The 24,828-nt window shown below is 41.3% G+C and overlaps 1 protein-coding gene across 2 annotated transcripts in view; it reads left to right on the forward strand.

Moving 5' to 3' along the window:
* The window catches only part of SYNGR1 (synaptogyrin 1), a 607,262-nt gene that overhangs the window by 456,230 nt on the left and 126,204 nt on the right, over nucleotides 1-24,828 (forward strand). For both annotated transcript variants that reach the window (XM_044066862.1, XM_044066872.1), the window contains exon 3: nucleotides 3,274-3,419. In XM_044066862.1, coding sequence (XP_043922797.1) covers nucleotides 3,274-3,419 — 146 coding nt within the window. The remainder of the gene's footprint in view (nucleotides 1-3,273; nucleotides 3,420-24,828) is intronic.

A 24,828-nucleotide genomic window follows, 5' to 3' on the forward strand; every position in this document is an offset into this window, starting at 1 on the left:
TAGATTCTACCTAAATGTTACAGTTTAGTGTTATAATGACCCTCCCAAAAGAAGATAGTACTCTTGCTTGAAGTACTTACTGTAACAGTAAAGCTCCACTCATCCATCATTTTGTTGGGAATTGTATGTGGTTAATGTACCGTTTATAAGTTTGCAAATCTTTCACAACTGTGCTTTTTTACTAATACTAACATCAGTCTCTGTACTTTCCTTGACAACTGCAAGGACAATTTCTCGTGTGGAACCCTAACTCAAGAAAACTGAAGAGAGTGTTACACTTGTGTTTTATGTGGGATTCCCATGCCATCTGCATCATCACTGTTGGTAGTGCAGGGCATGTGTTAGCACTTGCAGGTCAGAGGGCAACCACTGGAAAAATCTGTCTGGATCATATGAAAACAGTAGGTAGGTAAACCCAAATGTTATGATGTACTTTTATGGTGAACTTTCTAAGGAAAATAGTAAAAATTTATGAAAGAGTAGCAAAGCTTTTTATCAGAATTCAAAGCATTTAATGTGGGTGTACATTTACATTCATAATTGGTATAGGATAAATGAAATGTTGATTACAAAACTGTAATATTGCAAATTATTTTGTCATCTGTTCTACAGCATTGCACACACTTCTGGCAGTTTGGGCTGTAAGTCCTGTCCTTGTCAGTGGCCCAGCAGATACCATACTGTTTTTTGATGTTTGAAAAATCAGAAAACTGTGGTGGGTTCTGTCCTCATACCATTTGTAGTGCAGCATAATGGGTTGGGTTGCAGTCCTGAAGTGCAGCCATCTTTTGGGTGAGATGTTAACTAGGCGTTCCATCTGCCTGACTTTGTTGTAGTACAAGTGGAAGTAAAAGATATAATGGCTCTGTGGGAAAAAAAGGAAGTTGAGCTTTATTTTTATATCCACACAGTACGCTTCCAAAAGAAAACAAAAGGCAATTCTTATATCACTCCAACAAATCCAAGGTGATATGTGAGAAGAAGACATTGGAAAATCCCCCCTGTGACCTCACCAAGTTACCCCCTAGCTATTATGAATACCACATCAGGTCTGCCCTGAAAATAGGCCTTGTTTAATGAACCTAACCCAGCTGACAAAAGTAATACATTCTGTAAGCAGTTATTGGATATATTCCTTTACAATACACAACATAAGGAAATCCTCCTGCAGGAACATGGTTTCTTTGCACTGAAGGACAAAATGGACAGGAGTGATCATACTCAATTGTTTTCCTATACTTTAAGGGCTACCACTAGGAATTATCAAGAGAGCTTGTACAACAAAATAGCCAGTGCTTCTACAAACTATGGTACTTGTTTTACTATGCCGACAATATAAACATGGCTAATTGCACATGTGCATTGTTTAAATCCAGAAAATCAACTCATGTGAAGCACACTGTCTAGTACAATACAAATACTTCGAGACATCATGAAATATAAGACAAGAGTAAAAACAGTACCTAGCTAATCTGTGCTAAAAGAGAGATGAGTGGTGGTAACCATGTCATTGCACTGATCAGATTTACAGTATGTGATCCTAGAATCTCATTGCAAACTGCTTGAGTTTGCAAGTTGTACCACAAAAAAGGGCAACACGTCGGCTGAAGTTGAGTGGGTCTGGATTCATGCTAAAAGCCTGGAAACCTAAATGCTTAAGAGAAAACGTAAAATGGTGCAGTGTAACACTGGTATGGTTATGTACTTGAAAGTTATAAAAAGGGTGAAGAACTGCATCTGGTAAATGGCAACAAAACTCTTAAAGTGCTATAGTACCGTAAGTGGAGAGAGCAATAATTTGGTAGTGGTGTGAAATAAGCTACCTAAAGAAAGAACACCATACATAAAACTGAATGGCTTAAAGCAGGATTGAGAAATGTAAATGGCTGTATGTAGGGTAAATTGATTTTGTCATGTCTGAAGAGATACCAGAGGAGTCAGACAAGACTTCTAAGCTGATACACACAGCCATCAGCACCAGAAATTCCATTATCATATAGGCAGGCCTGTGTGATTCAAAGCTAGTGCTTACATCTGTGATTTGCATCAGCCCCTGAAAGGTTAGGAGGTCTTAAGGTGAGTGTTCACTCAGTACAAGAAAAGTCTGTTTTCCTACTCTTCACACCAAAACTGGATTTCTACTCCAGGTCTATAGCAGGCTTTACTATTACCATTATCCTGGGATTCTTGGAGTCTTAGTTTACTGGCCCCCTCCATTTTTTTTCCTTTTCTTTCAAAAGCTGTGGTAATCTAGCCCCAATAGGCTATTCCAACAGTGATGTATGAACATAGTACAGTTGTGTAAGTGAAATTTAGCATAACGGAAATATACTGCTGTTGTATTATTCGGTGTCTTTTTTGGTTCTACATGTGAGAGTTGTGTACTTTTCCAAGAAGGGGGTCTTTAGCATTCTCATACAGATTTTTTGATTAACTGACCATACAGCACTATGTAGTATGTCTTTTTTACGGCTGTAGTCATGATCATTCAGACCCACACCCTTTGCTTGCCACCTCATTTTAAACATTCTGCAACAGCTGGTTACTACTGTGTGACCTAGCATGTATTTCTAGGGTAAACATGTGACCACACTTTCTCACTCTGCCTACTGAAAGCCTTTGTAGTAAAAGCCCCCTTGTAACTGTGTCTTGAGGTTTCCTTGGTCTGATTTGTTAGATACACCAGAAACTGCATCTGCACTTTATAGACAGTGTCCTACTTAGCCCTAGCCATAACATCCCGGCATTTGAAAGATTTAGGCTGGTCACGGAGAAAATAAATGAAGCTACCAAGAAACACTGTATGGGCTGCATGGTGTAAATGACTAGATTCTCTGTACCCTTCTAAGTGCAGCAAACTGTTAAGTACTTAGGGTGGAAGCAGATGTTTACAGTGCAGTGGAGTCATTTCATTGCTGGAGTACAACAACCTTATTAGCAACTCTCTGTCAGCAGCTGTGACTAAAAATGGTGTACTTAAATGCTCACATTCATTCTGTATGTTTGAAAAACTGAATTCAAGCCTGAAGAAAGTTTTCATGAATTAAGCAGTGACGTCAGGATTTTTAGAAAACTGTAAAACCACTATGTACTTAGTCTGGTACATGTATATTTGGAGAACTGTTGATGCAAAGTGCATCCCTCTGAACAGTTTTGAAACAAAATAATTGCACATGTCTTGTTAAGATTTTTTATTCATGACAAGAAGCAATGAAAGAAACAGAAGTCTCAAATAAAATTAGTATCTTAGTACTTTTTTGTTATTTCTTATAGCTTTCTGGGCATTCCTCTGGTTTGTTGGATTTTGTTTTCTGGCCAATCAGTGGCAAGTCGCAAAACCTGAAGATAACCCTTTAAAAGAAGGGGCAGATGCCGCTCGAGCAGCCATTACTTTTTCATTCTTTTCCATCTTCACTTGGGTAAGCTTTGTTTTTCATTACTTATGGTGCTTTGTGTATTAGTAGTGCTTCATCAGTTTTAGTGCTTGGTCTCATAACCATTTTGAAGAATGATTCAGACACCATACTCTGCAGTGTGTTATTAGATTTTAATGTAACCTAACAGTCTAGTATATCATTCAGTTTCATTCCACTGTTTAAAATGATTGTCACTAAACTTGACCTTGGCATTTTTCATCACAGACACACGCATTTCATTTAGGGTGTGTGCCTGAGGAGGAGTGTCGGAATGATTTCATTGAACCACTCACTGAGCTCCTAACTTCTCTAGGTTGTCTACAGTTAACAGAGGTGAAACAATTATACATGCACACATAGATTTATATATAATAGGTGTGATTGTCCATGTGAGTATTTGGTATGGAAGAACAGCCATGGCACGGCTAGCCACCCAGTAGTGTAAACCTCGACTCCATGTGCAAAAATGGGAAAAAGAGTTTGTGGATATATATATATATATATATATATATATATATATATATATATATATATATATATATATATATATATATATATAAAATATGGGTCTACTTTACATGGTCAACATTTCAGAAAGTCGAAGACCATATGGCCGAGACCATATGATCGACTTTCGAAATGTCGACCATGTAAAAAAAAAAAAAAAAAAAAAAACAACAATCACTTATCTTCACACTGCTATCAGGGGGGCAAGTCCCCCTGCATCTCCTGTGGGGGGCTTCGCCCCCACAGCCCCCGGAGTTTAAATATACCAACTCTGAGATCACACTACAGTGAGGAAGATGGAAATCTTTCCATTCTGCACTGTACGGAGATGCCGGTTCCGCATGCTCGACATTTCGAAAGTTGATCATATGATCTCGGCTATATATATTTGTGTGTGTGTGTATGTATATGTGTATGTGTGTGTGTATATATATATATATATATATATATATATATATATATATATATATATGTTTATATATGCACACACACATTTTTATATATATATATATATATATATATATATATATATATATATATTGCAGGGGGTGTGGGTAGGCGCAGTGGGTCTTGACCCCCCGCAATAGCACATGTTGTATTTAATTTGTGTTGTGTCGATATGCTGTGTTTTGATGTTCCTTCTTTTCTTTCTTGCAGTCAACATTCTGAATGTATTCTGTGTACATCACTTGAGCTTAAGGTGACATTGTCTTCCACTAGCTCTTTAGTACTGCAGTTTGAGAAATGTATTTTCATTTCTTAATTAGCCTTTAGTCTTACTGCTGTTATGTTTTGAGGTAATTTGTTTCTTTCATTGTAGAACATTTTGTAACCATCTTGCTATACATATTTTGTGTGCCAGAAAACAATTGCACAAATATGGTACTTTCACATATTTTGGCATTAAAATGGAGGGTGGATTTGGCATAATGGTTAAGATATTCACATCATAGACATGAGGTACAAGGTTTGATTTTGACCTCAGGTTATTATCTGAGGGTGGGAGATTGGCATAATGGTTAAGGTTTTTACCTTATAGACACAAGTGTAAGGTTTGATTCTCACATGGGATAATTGGCTAGGCTTAAAATGGTCCACAAGGGCAGGTAGCCTAGTACAAATGTATGAACCTATGAAAATTACCTGTTTTGTGTATGGTGTGGCATTTTCATCAACACTTAAACCCCGATTCAAAGTCTTTCACGGAGTTTACATATCCCAGGATGTAATTCCTACCACTCGCGCTAATTTGGTGCAAGTGGATGAGCACTGTCTATTTTTGTCCATAAAAAATGTAAAAGCTAGATTTATTACGTGTCCAGATAGTCATAAACTCAAATAATAATTTTTGTCATAACCCTCAAAGAATATGAAGGTTTCCTATCAGAACTTCATAAATCAACCATTAACTATAACAACTCAATTACAGGGACTTCATTTATCTCACAGTTGACTGTAATAATTTTACTACTAAAAGAAATACTCCTAATGTTACCTCAACCTTCTGAATATAAATTACTTTTGATGGCCTGCTGAGTGAAATAATATGCTAGATATTGTGCTAACAAACTATCAGTTTGTTCTACCTTTTTGCCTGAGATACTGGTGGGTGATTCTGCTGTAGATGCTTGTTATTTGTCCGATCTTCTATATCACTCGCCCCAGCCCTCTTGGTGTAACTTTTTCTGCCACCAAAGACCATGGGCTACACCACATGCTCTGTGGCTGTAGGGATACCCTTGACAGGTAAGGGAGAGCCATTTTGTCATTGTTAGGGGAAGGGACAGGTGAAGGGATTTCACTTGCCAAGGAAGGGCAGTGTTACAGGTGTGTTTAGTGAGATAAGCTTTCAGCCTCTTGTTTCTGTTTCTGTGGACAAGGGAGACTTGTAGGGATTTGCCAAAGAACTTAGTAATGCTTTTTCTTTGCCCTCTCATTCTTTAGGCAAGAAAAGGAAAAAGAGCATCTTCCCTTTCTGGCCAGTAATTTCAGTCTGAAAAGCAGACATTGCAGGAAGATGATTGTATTTCATGAAATTCTGCTCAGTCATAGTTCTCTGCTAAAAAGGACAGTTCCATCAGATTTCCCTGTTGAGATTCATCTAACATGACAGAGGTTTTCCAGTAAGACTAAGTGAAGTTCCCGAGGCACAAAAAATTTATTACGATAGGGATGCCAAAAACTGTGGCCATCTGTCCTGTCTTACCTGCCTTAGAGAATGATTTCCTTGCTGCTTTTTCCTTACCTGATCATCAGCCTTCTACACCCAGGCAGTCTGGCAAGTGATACAAGGTACCCTAGATAACACTAGTGCCTGTTTTCTAATCCTAAAGCAGATCCATCCATCCCAATCTTTTCCTGCTAGACAGGTTACAACTGCTTCACCATTCCCCCGAAAGGTATAGGAAATTAATGAATAGGTTGCAGAAGAAAATGTATTCTATTACTACTTAAACCTTTACAACTTTAAACTGTCACTCTCATATGTTAAAGTTGGGGTCTATATTAAAAGACCAAAGGGGTGTTTCATAGAACACCTCTTGGATAACACATAAAGAGCAAATGCACTAAAACGCAAATGCTCAAAACAGCGATTTCTTTCCCTGGGAAAGAAATCTCTAGCACAAAAAAAAACACACACACACACACACACACACACACACACACACACACACTTTCAGACATAACAACATGGGGTGCATTGCTATGCCCACACCCCCCAACTAAATATACCAACTCCCGAGATTGCACTACAGTGAGGAAAGGGGCAAACTCACCGAGATGGCCAAGTGATTTCTTTCCCAGGGAAAGAAATTGCTGTATTGAGCATTCGCGCTTTAGTGCGTTCACTCTTTATATGTCGACCAAGAGATGTTCGATGAAACACCCCTTCGGTCTTTTAATATAGACCCCAACATTAACATATGAGAGTGACAGTTTAAAGAAATACTGAATAGAGAGAGACAAAGCCAGGAAAATGTGGAAAGGAGAGAAAACGCAACAAAACTGGCAGAGTTATAGACAACGTAGAAATTACACTAAGAAAAAGTCCAATCAGCCAAATCCAATTACATTCTTAAACTCCAAAATAATCATCATCAGTACCCCAAGCAGTATTATATAAAAAAAAAAGTACTTTTCCCTGGACAGTCTACCACCTCATCACCTATGACCAATATCAGAAGTGACCCCATAGCCAAGCAATTTAACAACAATTTCACTTGATCTATTTTGTCTTTACTTGAAACAAAATGGCAAACTACCCTTACTTATCCCCAACATCCATAATCACAACCTCTCTTCTTCATACAGTACCAGTTTCCACTATGAAAAAACATCTCCAAAAACTGAAACCCTCAGCTCACACTGCAAACAGTTTACCTCCAGATCATATAAAAATTGTATCCTGTGCCCTTGCGTACCCAGTCTCCATTTATAAATAGATCCATTTAAAAAAATATGTCCCATATATCTGAAAAAGATTTCACATCATACTTCTACGCAAAGATTGGACAGCCACTGACCTCTCCAACTACCGTCAGATAGCAATTTTACCTCCCATATCTAATAGAAGAATGTATATACACTCCCAACTCCTAGCACATCTGACCAACAACAATTTCCTCTACCCCACAAAACATTGTTTCTGACCACACCACAGCACAGCCATCACCCTACTTAATTTCACAAAAACAATAACCCTAATAGAAATAATGGTAGCCTTGTGTCTTGTATTTTTTGGACATGTCAAAAGCATTTGATACTATTTCCCATTAGCAACCAATTAATGAACGATCTTCCCTATCAGTATCCTAGTCCTCTCTCTCCTGCTTCCATAGCTTTCTCTCCAACGAACTACAGACTGTTAAATGGAAACAAGACCTCTCTACTTTCTTCCTATCATTGTAGTTGTGCCCCAAGGTTCAGTTCTTGGCCTGCCACTTTTCAGCATTTTCGCAAACAACTTTCACAAGACCACCAAACTAGGCTCAATTGTCCAATATGCTGATGATGCCACCCTCATATGCTTTGCCACAAGGCTCCCACTACTTCAATAAAAGACTCAAGACTTATTCTCTTCCAGTGAGTCATGGATAAGAAACCACCAACTACTCCTAAATGCCTAAAAAGCTAAATAAATTAATGTTCTTTACATCTAAATCTGAACCCACACAAAAGTCTAAATCTGTATCTACATGCAAACTATCTTTTAGTATCACCACAGCCAACTGTATCAAAATAGAAAATATCGACTTCAAAACTACTAGGTGTCATAATAGATAACCTAAAATATGACCTACACAATCGTTCCATCAAAAACTCACCAAAAACTGGGATTTCTACATGAAACAAACATTTCCAGAAAAACTTTACCAGCCTCATACCTTCTCCCACCTCTCCTCTCTGCATCACCCATACTAACTAATCAGAAGTTTATATTACAAGCTTGTTACAATAAAAAAGCCGAATTTACATCCAGCTGTCCATACTGCACTCACCACTGCATTAGCACGGAATAACTTAAAATGGGTAGAATTACTTAATTACATTACCTACTACCAAGTGCTTACTGCTTATAAAATAGTTCACAAACCCTGATGCCTGCCCTTCATTACAAAACATCCTCAAACATTACTTCCCTCCAAGAAACCCTTGATCTTGCATAAAAAATCTCTTAGCCACCTCCAAATCCCATAATGCAGCAAGTGATTAACTCTATTCTTGCTGTATTTGCAGACACTGGAACTCTATCTTCACTACACTAAATCTAGACAGTAGTACATCAACATTTAAGCACAACCTAAAACAGCACCTAACTTTTCACCTGGCTATGCTCTTGCTCACATTCTGACTAACCTTTCTTACTTTTACCAAAATTTTCTTTCTCTCCCACCCAACTTCCTATTCCTAATCTGTAGAACCTCAGATATCACATCTTATCTCATCTCAATATCCCGTCTTTCTTTTTTCACAGACTCACTGTCTGAATTTACTTTTCCGCTCTTATCTATTATGAAAAAAAAAAGCAAAAGCTCAATTTTTCTTGGTTATTGCTCACACACACACACACACACACACACACACATATATATATATATATATATATATATATATATATATATAGATATATAGATAGATAGATATATATAGTCTCTTTGTAACAAATGTCTATTCATAGTTTACCTTTTCTTATTTGTGCAATTCTAATTTGCTATGTTGTTTATTTGATTTGCTTTTTCTTTTTTTTAATCTATGAAATATATATTTGCTTTATAGTGCATGGATCATGGTGATCACATTCCGAAATTCAGAAAAAGACTAATCAGTTAAATGTAAAAATGGTGCATGACCTGACCTTAACAATTGTTACCCTGCTGAATTTAAGTTGGGTCTAGTGCTAGACAGACAAATCTGCCAGTATTGACCAGTAAATGACCGTGCAGCATTGATGTCAAAAGGGATAATGTATTCCTTCCTTTTACAAACTTAGAAAGTAGCTAGGATGTGTTCACTGAAAGTTTTTTTTTAAGGTACAAACTCTGATGCTCAAATGTATGTCACTATTCAGTGACTTCAGTCCTCTGTGATTAGTCAGCCACAGACTTTATGAAGAACAGACCCAACAAAGGAGGCAAAAATCTGGACATTCTGCAAAAATATGGACTATTGCGAGCCATGAAAGGTGAGTGTAAATGTAACGGAAAGCATTACACCATCTTTTTGACAGTGCCCTCAAGTTATTTAAGGCTTTGAAAGCTGTCAAAACATTTAGCGTTTTCTTTTTTTTTTTCCTCTCCTCTTCTTTCTGTAACTAGTAGTACATGGAACAGATAAAGCACCATGCATCACAAAGAACTGTGATCGGTAACTCTTCATTATGTGTTCTTGACATGGATGCCAAGAAGTTTACCTCTCAAACTTCGCACTTAAGGTGAATTTCATGGCATCCATGTCTCTAACACATAATTATCATGTTATGATCAGTGACCTGACCACAATCCTCTAAAGCTATCATTGTATCCCATTTGTTATAATGGAGCTTTACTCCCTAGGCCTCCACTGAAAACAGGTCTGTAAGCCCAGTCAGAATTTCCTGGTAAACAAAAGGAAATAAGTTGCTGCTGTCTGTCTTTCAGCTTTTCCCGGCTAGGGGTCACCACAGTGGAACTCTGGTACGCTAATGATTGGCAATCGATTTTTACAGTGCCGAGTTGCCAGCTCGACACCCAACCTTCAACTAAGGCACGCCCTTTCACGCATGTCTTTCGGAATGCCACTCGACCGCGGGGAGGACATGCAGACTCCACACAGAAGGCACTCCTCGCACTCCAGCTAAGAATCGAATGGGAGAACCTCTTGCTGTGAGGCAACAACGCTATCGCAGCACCACCGCGGATATAAACAAAAGGAAATAAGTAAATACATAAATAAAGCTTACTAAGTCTGCTATTGAACCAGCTGATTAGGCTGATTTGAGGTTCTTAACTTGGAAGACTGTTTTACCCATTGCTCTGTTGTTTGCCAGGAGACTATCCAAGTTATAAGCTCTTATGAGTAAACCCTACTTTATTTTCCACAGGGACAGGGTTTCTTTGGGAACAAATCCTGTCTTTATGGCTAAAGTGATCTCAGAGTTTACTTTAAGCCAGAATGTTAATATTACAGGTTTCATTTTCGAATGTAACAGGAGGGAAAGGATCTTTCACACTTATCCACAGGCAGCTCAAATACTGTCTAGACAAAATTCCAAACTTCAAGAAAATTGGTCAGCTGTTTGTCTCCTATGAAGGTAAGAGGAAAGGACAACCAATTTCAAAAACAGACCATTTCTAGGTGGTTGTCTAATGCTATTGCCTTTTTTACACTCACCATAATAAGTCACTTTAGGTAGGGTTACAGCCCATTCCACAAAGGCGTTGGCTTCTTCAGTGGCTTTCTGGCAAGGGAAGAACTCTAGAAGTATTTTAGTGGCACCAACATGGTCCCCTGTACACACTTTTACAAAGCACTAGAAGCTGGATTCATTCTTCAGGTTCAGAATAGGTTTTGCTCCAACCATTCTCCAGGGTCTCCTGGTTTCTTAGTTCATTGGCCTCCTGCCTTTTTGTCCTTTTCTTCTCTAAGCTATGATAATCGACCTGCTTAGGCTACTGTAGCAGTGATCAATGTTTGAACACAGTACAGCTGTGTAAGTGAAGCTTCCCATAGCATTAATTATTATGAACCTATTAAATGTTATAATAGATCCCTGTTGCAGTAGTCTCCACCCCCCTCCAGCCCCCTTTTTCTTGCTTCTTTTTTTTGGTGTTGCCGGGGTATTTCTCTGCCCTTTTCTGTTTTTGTCACAGTTTAATTTGTTTCCTAGAATTGTTCTTCTGGGTTCTTGTATCCCTCCTGGGTAAAAAATTCTCTGATGCTTTTCACTCTCCAGCTCTGTTTTTATAGAGCTCTGCTTGAGCTCCGTACCATTGGAGAGCTTGAACGGTACCCTTAGCTTTTGGAAACTGGTGGACTGCAATGAAAGTAGGACCCGTGATCTATTGGAACATCTAATATGCTATGATAACTTACACAGCTGTACTTTCCATAGCAGTTAGTATGCACAAGTACAATCCTTTCTTCATGTACTACAGTAAGGGTACCATCTTATAAAATCGGCGAGTTACTTATCTATTTCCACTTTGTCTAAACTGCTTGCAAGTGTCCTTTTAGTTGCACTGATCTGCACCAGAGTACCAGTTGTGCTGAGCAGCATGGACTTATGCGTAACATCTAACCAGTCCTACAAACTTCCACAGCTGTAATACTTAACCTAGCACCTCTTTAGATCCTCACTTACTTTTAAATGCAGAGTGAACACCGCAAAGCCTTGACCAGCTGCCAGCCGTATAGCACTTGAGTCTTGAGGCAGTGCATGAACTGCGTCATGCTGATTGATGATGAACTACTAAATGAAGAGACTGTATATGAGAGGTGTGCCAGTTGTTGGTTTTGTATCAACTTCTTGGAGGGAGCATCCCTTCCATAATTAAGTGTCTTCTGTTTGAAATTCTGTGCAAAATATACAGAAGGGAAGGTTTACATGACTATAAACACAGTCAGACTTAAATCTTGCATTAAAAGAAATAGCAGGTTTGACTTACTCATTACCAAATATCTCCCTTGCTGTTGGAATAAACTTTATATCCCATGAAATATTGGAAGTTATTATCCATCTTTAAGGAGGAACTAGATAAATATGTGGGTATGTGCAAGTTCCATTACAGAATGGCTGTACTAGGGAACAACATTTGGTTCAATTTATGAGCATATAGTTAGTTTCAGCATTAGAACATTTAATGTTGTTGTTCCAAAATATAATCTTTGATTTTCTAATTTGTATCTTTGTCATCTTCAAGGTAGAATTATACATAGCTGCATTTTACACTTAAAAATGTGTACTTAAAATCAGACTTATAAGTTCATAGGTATGTGCTAGGCTAATGACCACCATAGCTTTTATAAGCCAACTGCTCAATGCAATCCAGTTGTGACCCTGTGTACATTTGTTTGCCTGTTAAGATGTCTATGTCAGTTAGGAGGTAGCTAAGAGTTTTGTTGCGGGGGTATGTTAGCTAGGGAATATTTTACTTACTGTCAACCTCTGTCCATCAGAGGCATGATGGCCAGACCAGAGATGAATTTGGTTTCCCATCCAGTAGTCAAGGTTAGGTTTGAATAGGATCAGGAAGGAACTGTGCTAATATGGTTGAAGAGCTTATTCCATAGCTTGGTGATCCTTTGAGACCCATATCTATCCTGCCAACATGTTCTATTTATGTAGCAGGCAAAGTTTTAATCCTTGAATCTGGTGTTTCTGGTGCTATTCATTTTGAAGATGTGCAAGGCTGGATTTGTGGATGCTTTGTATGCCAGACATAGATCACCTCTCAAAAACCTGTAGGAGACTGAGTATAGAGATAGGGTCTTAAAGTGATCTGTGTAGGACAGTGTGTTAATACTCTAAATTCTGCTGGTGAGGAACCTCTGTGGGCATTCTAAATGCTGCTAATGTCTGGTCAGGTACATGGCAAACTGGGAATTGTACTTAATGATGGGTCTGATAAGGGCCGGGTAAAGTGGTACTTAGGTTCATAGGTTAGTACTAGGCTATCAGCCCTAGGGCCTATACAAGCCTATCCATAACAATTCCCTGGCTATTTCTTCCCACACTATTTACTTCCCTGGACCCCTGTGTAGCAGGGCGACTGATGTGATCCCCAGGGTGAATTTCCTTTCTCCCATCCAATTGTCAAGGTTCCTTTTGAAGAGGGCCAAAGAGTCACTCTGCTTGACATGTATGGGCAATCTAATCCAGAGTCTGGGGAGTCTCTGGGTCAGAAACCTATCCCTCCAGCATGTTTTGTTTATTGTGATGATAAGGTTTAGATGCCTGGGGTGTGTGGCTCTGAGGGATTGGGATTTCTTTAAGTGTAGCATGTCCAACAGCTCTGGGTTTGACATGGCCTTGTATGTTAAGCAGAGATCGCCTCTGAGTACACGATATGCAACAGATTATAGCTGGAGTTTTTTAAGGTGGTCAGCGTAGGGCATCTGCTTTAGGCCTGTGATTCTTTTAGTGAGGCATTTCTGTAGCCTTTCCAGTTGTTGCAGATGTCTTGAGAGGTACATACCAAATGGGGCGTGTATTCTATAATGGGTCTAATGAGGGAAGAGTACAGTGGGACAATGACCTCCGTTTTTCTGGATGAAAAGCCCTTAGTGATGAGGTGTGCCACATAGAAGGATTTCTTGACTGTTGTGGTGATGTGGTTATCGAAGATGAGACCGCTGTCCACCTGTGTCCCTAAGTCTCTTATCACACTTTCGGTGTTTAGTGTACTGCCACCTATATGGTACTATTACTTCCTTGGACCTGGATGCCATGCCTTTACCTATAAGTTGGGTGACATAGAATGATTTTCTTACTGTCTTGGCTACATGTTGGTTTAAGGCCAGATTACTGTCCACATATGTTCCCAGATCCCCAAGTACTGGGTCAGTTTTTAGGGGTGTTTTATCAACGTGGTAATTAGCTTGTTTGTATGTTTTCAAAGGCCACTATAATGCACTTCTTGGCACCGAGTTTTAATCTGTGACTTTGGCAGCATTCACATTTCTGTGTTAAACCATCTTACAGAATGTTAGTGTCATGACAGGGATCTTTGATAGTTCCCATTTACAGTGATCTGTAAGATTGGGATGCCAGAGGCCCTTCACATTAGCTTTGACTTCTGAGAAGCAGATGCCAAATAGGAGCAGGCCCAGCACAGACCCCGGAGGACTCCAGTAGTTACTGGTCTCTTAGTGGAGGTGGTCTCACCAGTCCTGACTTCTTGGGTCCTGTCTATGAGCCATCTGGCAATCCAGTGTGTTATGTAGGGATTTATGTCTAGCTTATAGAGTTACAAACAAAAAAGAAAAACTGCAGCAAACTGCATTCAGTAAGAACAAATAAAACAAAAACAACCAGCAGAAACATTTGTTAATTTAATAAGTATAAAAAGCAAGGCTTTCGGGTTTCCCCTTCCTCAGTGCATAAAAACATGATTTCAAAACCATTCTTTAAATATACACATCTGACACAGCCAATCAGTCATAACAAAAAATCAATTAATCAATTAAATAATCAATTAATCAATACAGAAATGCAAATCAATGCAACATCATTTGCTTTTTTTGCAAAACCGTTTTCAGATTTACTGCCCCCATTCAGACCTGGAGTCTTATCGACATTCAGCTCTAAAATCTAAGCAAACTCGGCATTTTCCAACTTATTTTGTTCATATCCCCACCTCTTATATTTTTATGCAACACTTTTATAACCCTAAACTTGAATCTGTGCATGTCCCATTTATCCAACATATGTTTTGCCAAAGCATTTGTTTCTACATTCCTTTTAATCACAGACCTGTGTTCTGTAATTCGTTCTTTCAGCATTCTAGAACATTTCCCCACATAAAATGCTGGACATAATATACAAGTAGCCGAGTAAACTATATGTGTCGTGGTACAACTAACGTAATTATCAAAAATGTATCTTCTTTGACTAATGGGGTGTGTAAAGGAAGAGTCAGTGACTATATCCTTACAACAACTACACCCAAGGCAAGGATAAGTGCCTTTCCTAGAATTTTTAAACTTTTCCTTATACCTATCTACCAGTAGTTCCTTATAACAGAGTCTACTTTTAATGTTTTTCTCATTCCTATAGGCAAATTCAGGGTAATCATTTGCAACCCCTTTCATTTCAGGTATAGTTAATAGTACACTCCAATACTTTCTAGTAATTTTTTCAATATCTTGTGATCTATTATTATAAGCTAATACATATTTTAATTTATTTACAGTCATTTTCCTCTGTGTGTCTTGCTGAGGCCATGTAGCTAAGACATCCAGGTCTGAATGGGGCAGTAAATCTGAAACCGGTGTTGCAAAAAAAAGCAAATGATGATGCATTGATTTGCATTTCTGTATTGCTTAATTGATTATTCAATTGATTAATTGATTTTTGTTATGCTTGGTTGGCTGTCTCATATGTGTATATTTAAAGAATGGTTTTGAAATCATGTTTTTATGCACCGAGGAAGGAGAAACCCGATAGCTTTGCTTTTTATACTTATTAAATTAACAAACGTTTCTGCTGCTCGTTTTTTTGTTTTGTTTTAGTTTATAGAGTTTGTCAGCAATACCTGAGTGGGGTACTGTATCAAATGCTTTAGCCAGGTCAAGGTAGGTGGTGTGTACTATTTCCCACTCATCCATTGCCTTGAATGACCCCCTCAAAGAAGTCTACCAGGTTAAGTAGACAACACCTTCCCTTGGCAAAGCCAAAGTGGGATAGGTTCAGTGTCAGTGGGTTGCCGATGTCCTTGCTGTTCCATGGCTTTACATATTATATTTGTCATACTGATGGGTCTGTAGATTCTAGGGTTAGTTGATCGACCACCCTTGTGATTAGTGCATACTGTTGCAGATGTTATTCATGTTTCACTGTTGCAGTCATCACATTTGGGTTATTCCTGCCAGGGTAGCCCTCAGTCTGCCTGAATACCAGAGGCTTAGTATTTTTGTGTCGGTTGCCATCAATCCAGAACTGACGTCAGGTCGTCAGTAGTATGAAATATGGCAGCCATTGCCATTGCATCAGTCTTTCTTACTGAGGAGCCCGAAGCAGTTCGGACAAGTGCCGGTCGGCCGCTACCTGTGTTTTTCATTTTCCGAATTGAAATTGAACTCTTCTAAAGCTAAATACCCCATTGGGGATCCTTTTTTCTTGTTCTAACTGATTAACAATTGTCTCGCCTGTGGAAACCAAATACCACACCGAGATTCTTACTGTGTCACTTGCTTAGGCCCAGACCACGATGTCCCCCACTGTCATTTTTGTGCTTTGTTCAATGCCAGAACTATACGTCGTTGGGACCTTATTGTAGTTAGATATTTTCGCTCTCAGTCCTCAAATTCCGATATGGCTTCGGTAAGCCATCCAACAGCAGATCTTCTGAAAAAACATAAGGATAAAGACAGAGACTGCACAGGTCCAAACCTACCAACGATGCTTCCGTTAAGCTAGTCATCAGTTCTCCAGTCCTCAGTGAGGTGCTTTCGCAGCCCCTGATGTCCACTTCTGTGGATTCACAGGCCGCTGCTGAGACCCTTTCGGAGTCTGTTATGCTGCAAGACTTTTCATCGACTAAGGATCCTGCGGCTGTCTCTACCTTGGATGGGTCCGGAGCCACTGAGCAAGCATCAGCATCTGAGGAAGTACTTTGCACTACCGTTTCTCGACACATACTGATGATGACTTTCAGGTCTACCCTTCTTTTGAAAACTACCGAGTTTCTAAGGCCCAGGATATGAGCCACACCCAAGAAACCGATGACCCAGTCTCAGGCACCTGCTTCGTTGCCTCAGTCTCAAATGCTTAAAATGGCGGAAGACCTTATAATGCTGATCAGGGAAAGCCAAACTACCCCTTCCAAAAGAAAGAGATTTGTCCCCAGTAGTTTTGTCTGAACAGGAGTCCGATGCCTCTGATGCATCTGAATATGAAGACATGCAGCCCTTTCTACCTATGAGGATTCTGATGCAGAGGAATCCATTCCTTCAGCCTCTCCACCCGAGGACTTTTTCTTTGGGGAAACCCTACATACTTTAATGGAACATTTCCAATGGGAATGTCAGGACTACCCTCAGTCTAAAAAGAGACTCAGGGAATTCTTAGATCTTCCACAGCACAGACCTCTGGCCATTCCTCCTGTCCTAGATGTTGTGGATGATGTTTTTATGGAATCTAGTTTGACTCCTGACACCCTTCCTCCTGCTCCCAAGAAGCCTGACAGGTACTATAGAGTCATAGGTTCATAGGCTCATACTAGGCTATCTGCCCTGGCGCAATTATAAGCCTAGCCCGATTTTGTATGGCTTACGCCACCCCTTGATTTGAGTATACTGTGCCCTTTTTAAGGTTTAGTTTACTGTGCCTCTGTCTAATAGTGACACAGGAGTAATCCCTGGGACAAACCTACGATCCCCCATCCACTTATCGAGATTCTTCTTGAAGAGATTCAGTGAGGTGCTCTGCCTCACATGAACTGGAATTCTATTCCAGAGCGAAGGGAGCCTCTGGGTTATGAACCTGTCCCTCCAGCAAGTTCTATTTATTTCTGTGCTGAGGTTCAAATCCCTCGAGCATGTGGCTCTAAGGGATTTAGATTTACTGAGGTGGAGCATGTCCATTAATTCTGGATTTGACATAGCTTTGTATGTCAGGCATAGATCACCTCGAAGTAGGCGGTATGCAACTGAGTAGAGCTGGTGTTTTTTTAACCGAGCAGCATATGGCATCTGTTTGAGACCCTTGATCCTCTTGGTGAGACACTTTTGGGGTCTTTCTAATTGCTGCAGGTGTCGGGTAAGGTACATCCCAAAAGGGGCATTGTATTCTATGATGGGCCTGATGAGGGATGAATAAAGGGGCACAATTACCTCTCTTGATCTAGATGTGAAACCCTTCGTGATGAGGTGGGCTATGTAGAAGGTCTTTCTAACCACTTTGGCAATGTGGTTTTCAAAGGAGAGATTGCTATCAACTTGGGTCCCCAGGTCCCTAATAACTTTCTCTGTACTTAATGGGTTTCCACCTTTGTGGTAATTTGTGGGCACATTGTTTTTGCCAAAGGGTATGACTATACATTTTTTGGCATTTAGCTTTAAACCATGGCGCTGGCACCAGTTATCTGTCTCTGTGAGACCTTTTTGAAGGATGTTTGTGTCAGCTGGAGAGTTGATTATGGCACCCAGTTTGCAGTCGTCTGCGAACTTGGTGAGCCATAGTCCTCCCACGTTTGCATGTACCTCGGAAAAGTATATACCGAACAAGAGTGGTCCCAGGACAGAACACTGTGGGACGCCACTTGTGACCGGTTTCGAGTCTGACATGGCTCCAGCAACTCTCACTCTGTGGGTTCTGTCTTTGAGCCAGTTTGCGACCCGTCTTGTGACATAGGGGTTTATATTTAAGCTGGATAGCTTATCTATGATACCCGAGTGGGGTATTGTGTCAAATGCCTTTGCAAGGTCCAGATAGGCTGTGTGGACTACCTTCCCTTCATCTATGGCTTTGGTGACTGTTTCAAAGAAGTCAACCAGGTTCAAAAGGCAGGATCTGCCCTTGACAAAGCCGAACTGGGTAGGATCTAGTGTCTGTAGGTCCCCAATGTCTTTGTTTATGAGCTCCATGATGATCATCTCCATAGCCTTGCAGACTAAGCTAGTCAGGCTTATGGGGCGATAGTTTCCAGGGTCTGTAGAGGCTCCACCTTTGTGGAGTGGGACCACTGTTGCTGTACGCCATTCTGTGGGCACATATCCTGTAGTGAGGCTGAGATTGTATAGCTGTTTTATTTGAGGGATTAGTTCCTCTTGTAGTTCATGTAGGACGCAACCTGGGACGCTATCTGGTCCCATGGAAGCAGTGCTTTTTGCTTTGGAGAGGGCAGCCTTCACCTGAGCATCTGAGATGTTTGGGAGACAGCCCTCTGCCGGGATAGATACTTGCTCTTTTTGGGGGGGGGGGGGGTTTGCACTGAACCTGTCTGCCAGGATATTGGCGATGTCTGTGGGTTCAGTGTATTTTATGTCGTTTATTATCAACTCAGAACAAGTCTGGGAGTTGCATCCCAGGTTTCTAACATAACTGAAAAAAAGCCTTATGATTGTCTTTGATGTCCTGTGCAATTTTTCTCTCGAAGCTGGCCTTGGAGGATTTTATGAGGGATCTTAATTTTTTGCTAGTACTGATCAGAGATGCCTTCCCTATTAGGGATTTTGCTCTATCATGTAGTAGCTTTCTCCTTCTGTTGTACAGTTTATTTATGGCAGGGGTCCACCAGACTGGATGCCTGCCTTTGGGTCTTGGTTTTGTTTGGGATAGCATGATCCATGCATTCCTGGAGATGTCTGTAGAATGCATTTATATAGGATTCAGCAGTTTGGGCTGTAGTTTCCACTGGCCCTGGGGCCTTGAAGGATTCCACTTCGGTTTTGAGAAGTGAGAAGTTTGCTTTTGAGAAGTTTTTCACTGTGGTTTTCTGGGCTGGGGGTGGGGTCGGGATGTGGACATCCAGTGAAATTAATTTATGGTCTGATCTTACCAATGAGGGATATACTTCTGGTGTGGAGCATAGAGGGTAATGATCAGGTCTAGTATGTTGTCCCCTCTTGTGGGAGTGGTGACTAGTTGTTCCATAGCATTTGAGTTTATAATTTCCAGGAATCTTTGGGCAAAGGTGCTGGGGCTTGAGTAGTGCTCCCAGTCAATGTTTGGGTAGTTGAAGTCGCCCAATATAATGGTGTTCGGAGAGATCTTCATGTTCTCCAATGTTTTCAGGAAAGCCGAATGGGATTCCTGACTTTGAGAGGGTGGTCTGTAGGATGCTATAAACTGAAAAGCAGTCTTGCCCGCTGTTAGTTGCACATGGATGGTCTCCAATACTTCGTGCAATGCCACTAACCTGGAGGTGTGGATATCCTTGATAAATATGGAAACTCCCCCTCCTTTTGTGGTTCGGTCCGGGTTTTGGGGGCGAAAAGCATGATATGAGGTATAGCCTGGTAATGCTGGGGTGCTCTCTGGAGCCTTGAACCAGGTTTCTGTCACTGCACAGATATCGATGTTCTCCATACTGAGGAGAGCTTCGAGTGCGTGCATCTTGAGGTTAAGACTTCTGGCGTTTAGCAGCATTACCCTTAGTTTCTTGTTCCTTGTGCTGTCTATGGGGGTGGGTTTGACTTTTGAGCCTTGCCTAAAAAAGGCAGTGTGAGGGTGGCAAGAGCCTTTGCCAATATCCGAAAGCCCAGTGGTGACAGTTGTAAGCCGTCCCTAGCGAAGCAACGTGGCTTGTCGAGCATGTCATCCCAGGCTGACAGACACTGGATCCCCTTTGAATGACACCAAAATTTTAGCCAATTGTTAAAATCGATCATTTTGTCTTTGTACTGTGGCATCATTCTAGGTGAGGGTAAGATGCTGCTCAAGGTCAGGGTCATGCCAGCCTGGGCTACATGATCAGAGAGCTCCTCTATGTCTCTTTTCATGTAGTCCAGGGAGGTACGTCTCAGGTCATTCACACCAGCATGTACAATGACCGAGTCATATTTGTATTTGCTTTGGAGTGACCTGAGTGCTTGCGTTATGTGTCAGATCCTAGCACCCGACAGGCAGCTCACTGTGACCTTCTCTTTATTCAGCCTGGTGAACTGGACGTCAGTGTGTCTGACAGAGTCACCTATAACAAGAGTATCAGGTGTGTTATTCAGCCTTAAGGGCTGTGGCTGCTTGGCACACTGACTTTGTGGGTTATGTGTTGTGTGTGTTTTGTTTTGTGGTAGCGTTTGCTTGGATGTCTGCTTTGGAGGTCTCTGTTGCTTAGGTAGATTTTTATTTAGAGCCTCCGAGTATGTTTTTTGTGTATTTATGTGTTTGGTTCGCTGATGTGGTGGGACTATGTGTCCCTGACTCTCTCAAATTTCTTTGCAAAAATCCTACTGCTGACCCCCAGGTTATTTCTCAAGGAATTAAATCAACTTCTGCTAAGAATCCCACCCCCTCAGACAGAGATTCCCGAGCCTTAGAAAGATGGGATAAAAAAGTATACACCTCTGCTAGTCTTGCTATTAGAGCACTAAATTGCCAGTTCCATATGCTAACATTTTCCGCAACATACCATGGAACTCCTCAAACAAAAAATATCATCCTTTCCTGCTTGTGCAGAAAACAGAGTTACAAGAGTTAATGCACTCTGCAAGTCATGCAACTAAGCACATCTTACAATGTGGTTTTGACTCCCTAGAAGCATCTTGCAGGGCAGCAGTCACTGGTTCTGTACTTAGAAGGCATGCTTGACTTAAGGAACAGCCCTTGCCAGACCATTATTGAACACACCTTTGCACAAAGACAACTTATTTGGCATCAAGGCAGAGGAGGTCTTAAAAAAGATGGAAGAAAAAGCTAAATCTATGTAGACAGTTAAGGACTTCCTGCAGGTCCAGCCACCCAGGTTCAGTAGGCATTGTCCCTCCAAGCACTAGTCCTTTCCTGCCCCCTCCAGGTTAGCACAGCCCAGACCCTGGGGAACAGGCCCCCCAGACAGCAACCCCAGGGAATGCAGAGATCTAAGCAATGGAGTTCCTCTTCTTCAAAATCAGGGAGTGCTAAGCCACCCCCTCATGGTAAGAACTCATAATGACTTTCTACATGTTCTTTGTGTTTCACTGTTGCAGTCCTAACAATTGGGTTATCCGGCTCCCGGTAGCCCTCAGTCGGCCCGAATATCAGAGTCCTCGGTATATGATGTTGACTGCCATAGGCTGTAAACCTGACGTCAGAACGTCAGGTATAAAGGGAGGCAGCCAACGCCATTTCCTACCACGGAGCCCAAAGCAGATGCAATTCGCACTAGTGCCAGTTGGCTGTTTACCTTCTTTTTGTATTCCGATTACTAAGTTGAAGACGCCCTCAGATAAGTGCCCCATTGGGGACCCTCTTTTCTTGCTTTAACGAATGTCAGATAAAGTTAATAACTGCCTTGCCTCTGGAAAACAGATTCCGCACCGTGATTTTCATTCCTATTGTATAACTTGTTTGGGCCTTGAGCACGACATCCCAAATTGTGATCTCTGTGCTTCCTTCAACCTACGTACCATATGCCGTAGAGCTAAAATTTTATATAAGCATTTCGGAGTCTGGCCTAAGTTCATCGATATGGCGTCTTTTGGTCTCCCGACTTCAGATGTACCTAGGAGGCGTAAGGTCAAAGACCGCGACAGGGCTAGGGTTAAATCTGCTGATGATGCACCGATGAAATTGGTCGTCAGTCCAGTGGCAGTTAGTGAGGCAGTTTCACAGCCCCTGCACTCTGCAGATTTTCAGCTGCAGGCCTCTGCCGGGACCTTTTTGGAGTCCTCCATGCTGCAGGCTGCTATTTCGTCTTCAGACCCTCCGCCTGTTGCCGTCTCAGATTGGTCTGGAGCTGCTATGCAGGCACCAGCTTCTGACGCCTCTTCTCTTCAACATGAGACCAGAGCTAGAACGACTACCTTAACAGACTTCTGCAGTTGCTAGGCCTCCTGAGTCCCTCCGGTTTACCAGCAAACCTTCCAGCCGCAAATCTACTCATAAGCAGGCGTCGGCCTCCCCTCCTTTGCCTCAGTTCCAGTTGGTAAAGATGGCTAGTGATCTTATTTCCCTTATTAGGTGCTCCCCCCCCCCTTACAAGAGGGCTAGGGAATTGTCTCCTGATGTTTTGTCTGTCACAGACTCTGAGGTTTCCAGGACCTCTGCTGATGAAGAAGGAAACTCTCAACTTTTTTTCTGGCTTTGAGGATTCTGATGCTGAAGACTTTATCCCTTCTGCCTCCCCTCCAGAAGATTTTTCCTTTGGGGATACTTTGAATACTTTTAGGGAGCATTTTAAATGGGAAAGTGAAGATTTTCCTCAGTCTAAGAAATGAATCAGGACATTTTTGGATTTGCCATAGCATAAGCCTCTGGCTGTAACTCCAGTTTTGGAAGTTGCTGATGATGTTTTCATGGAAAATTCTTTAACTCCTAATTCTGTTCCTCCTCCCGCCAGAAAACCTGGTAGGTATTATAGGGTTCCTGATTCTCATCAATTCCTTTTCAAAAATCCAACTGCTGATCCAGAGATTTTCTCAAAGCCCCAAGGGTGTTAAAGCTACTATTGCTAAAAACCCTGTCCCTTCGGATAAGGAATCTAGGGCCTTGGACAGGTGGGGTAAAAAAAGTCTACACCTCTGCAACTCTTGCCATTAGATCTGTGAATTGTCTTTTTCACATGCTTAAGTATTGGCAACATACTTTGGAGGTTATTAAGGCTAAACCTGGGGATGCTCCCGCTCTGTTGGAGAACAAAGATTTGCAGGTTTTACTAAATTCTGCCACTCTTATCACTAAACATTCCCTGCATTGTGGTTTTGACACTTTGGAGGCTTCCTGCAGAGCAGCAGCCACTGGTTCTGTTATTAGAAGGCATGCTTGGCTTATGGAGCAGCCTCTTTCTGAACCTGTTAAATCTAAATTGCTGGATGTGCTTTTGCACAAAGACAACCTTTTTGGCAGCAATGCTGAAGAAGTACTGAAGAAGTTGGATGATAAGGCGAAATCTATGCAAGCTGTTAAGGATTTCCTTCAGGTTCAGTCTCCTTGGTTTAGTAGGCATTACCCTTCCAAGAACTGGTCATTTCCTGATCCCAGCAAGCAAGGTTGTTCTAGGCCTAGGGGTTTCAGATCTTCCAGAGGGCAGGCTTCTGCACCTCAAAAGGCTAAACAAATGACATCCTTCTTCTTCCAAATCAGGGAGTTCTAAGCCAGTTTCCCAAAGCAAGCATTCTCAATGACTCCGGCCTTCTTGTGCCTACCTCTGTGGACCCAGGGTTTCCTTTGGTGGGGGGGGGGGTAGCAAGGTTCACAGATGTATGGTCTACTATCACAGATGACAAATGGGTGCTCAGTATTGTAAACCAAGGTTACAAGTTTTATTTTCACTCCCCCCCTGTTCTACAAGGGTACCTAGACATACCCAAAATTCACAGGATAGGTAGAACACCAAATTTCTTCTGTACTGACTCTGGGGCTATAGAGCCAGTTCCTGCAATTTAGGCAGGCCTAGGTTTTTATTCAAGGCTTTTTCTGGTGCCAAAAAAAGGGGGGGGGGGGGCCTGACGCCCTGTTCTGGATTTGTCTATTCTAAACACTTTTCTGGTGATTCCCAAATTCAAGATGCTCACTCTTCAACAATTACTGCCAATGCTGGGCAAGGATTCATGGCTGGTAACCTTGGATCTCAAAGAGTCTTATCTGCACATCTCAGTAAGGGAAAGTTGCAGGCAGTTCCTTCATTTCAGGGCTGGAAAGCAACACTTCCAATTCTCTGCATTGCCCTTTGGCTTATCTACTGCTTCCAGAGTTTTCACGAAGTGCCTGGTGCCAGTCATTGCTTTTTGCAGGCAGAGAAACATTCAAATGTATCCATACCTGGACGACTGTCTCATTCAAGCAAATTCCGCAGAACAACTAAAGAAAGGATTTGGACTTTGTGAAAAACATTCTCACGTCTTTGGGTTACACTCTCAACGAAAAGAAGTCAAAATTGGTTCCTACAAGGGAGATTGTATTCAGACTTGCTCCCAGGAAAACAGCCACCCAGATGGTATTCCTCCCTCAAGAGAAACAAGAAGATCTTTCGACTTACTTCAAAAACTTGGCAAGCATGACTCAGCTCTCTGCAAGGCAATTCCTGCAAGCTCTGCATTTCATGGCTTCATGTATTCTGATGATCCC

The sequence above is a fragment of the Protopterus annectens genome, chromosome 1.part0 (assembly GCF_019279795.1).
Source record: "Protopterus annectens isolate FY-2018-M chromosome 1.part0, PAN1.0, whole genome shotgun sequence".
Classification (NCBI taxonomy): Eukaryota; Metazoa; Chordata; order Ceratodontiformes; family Protopteridae; genus Protopterus; species Protopterus annectens.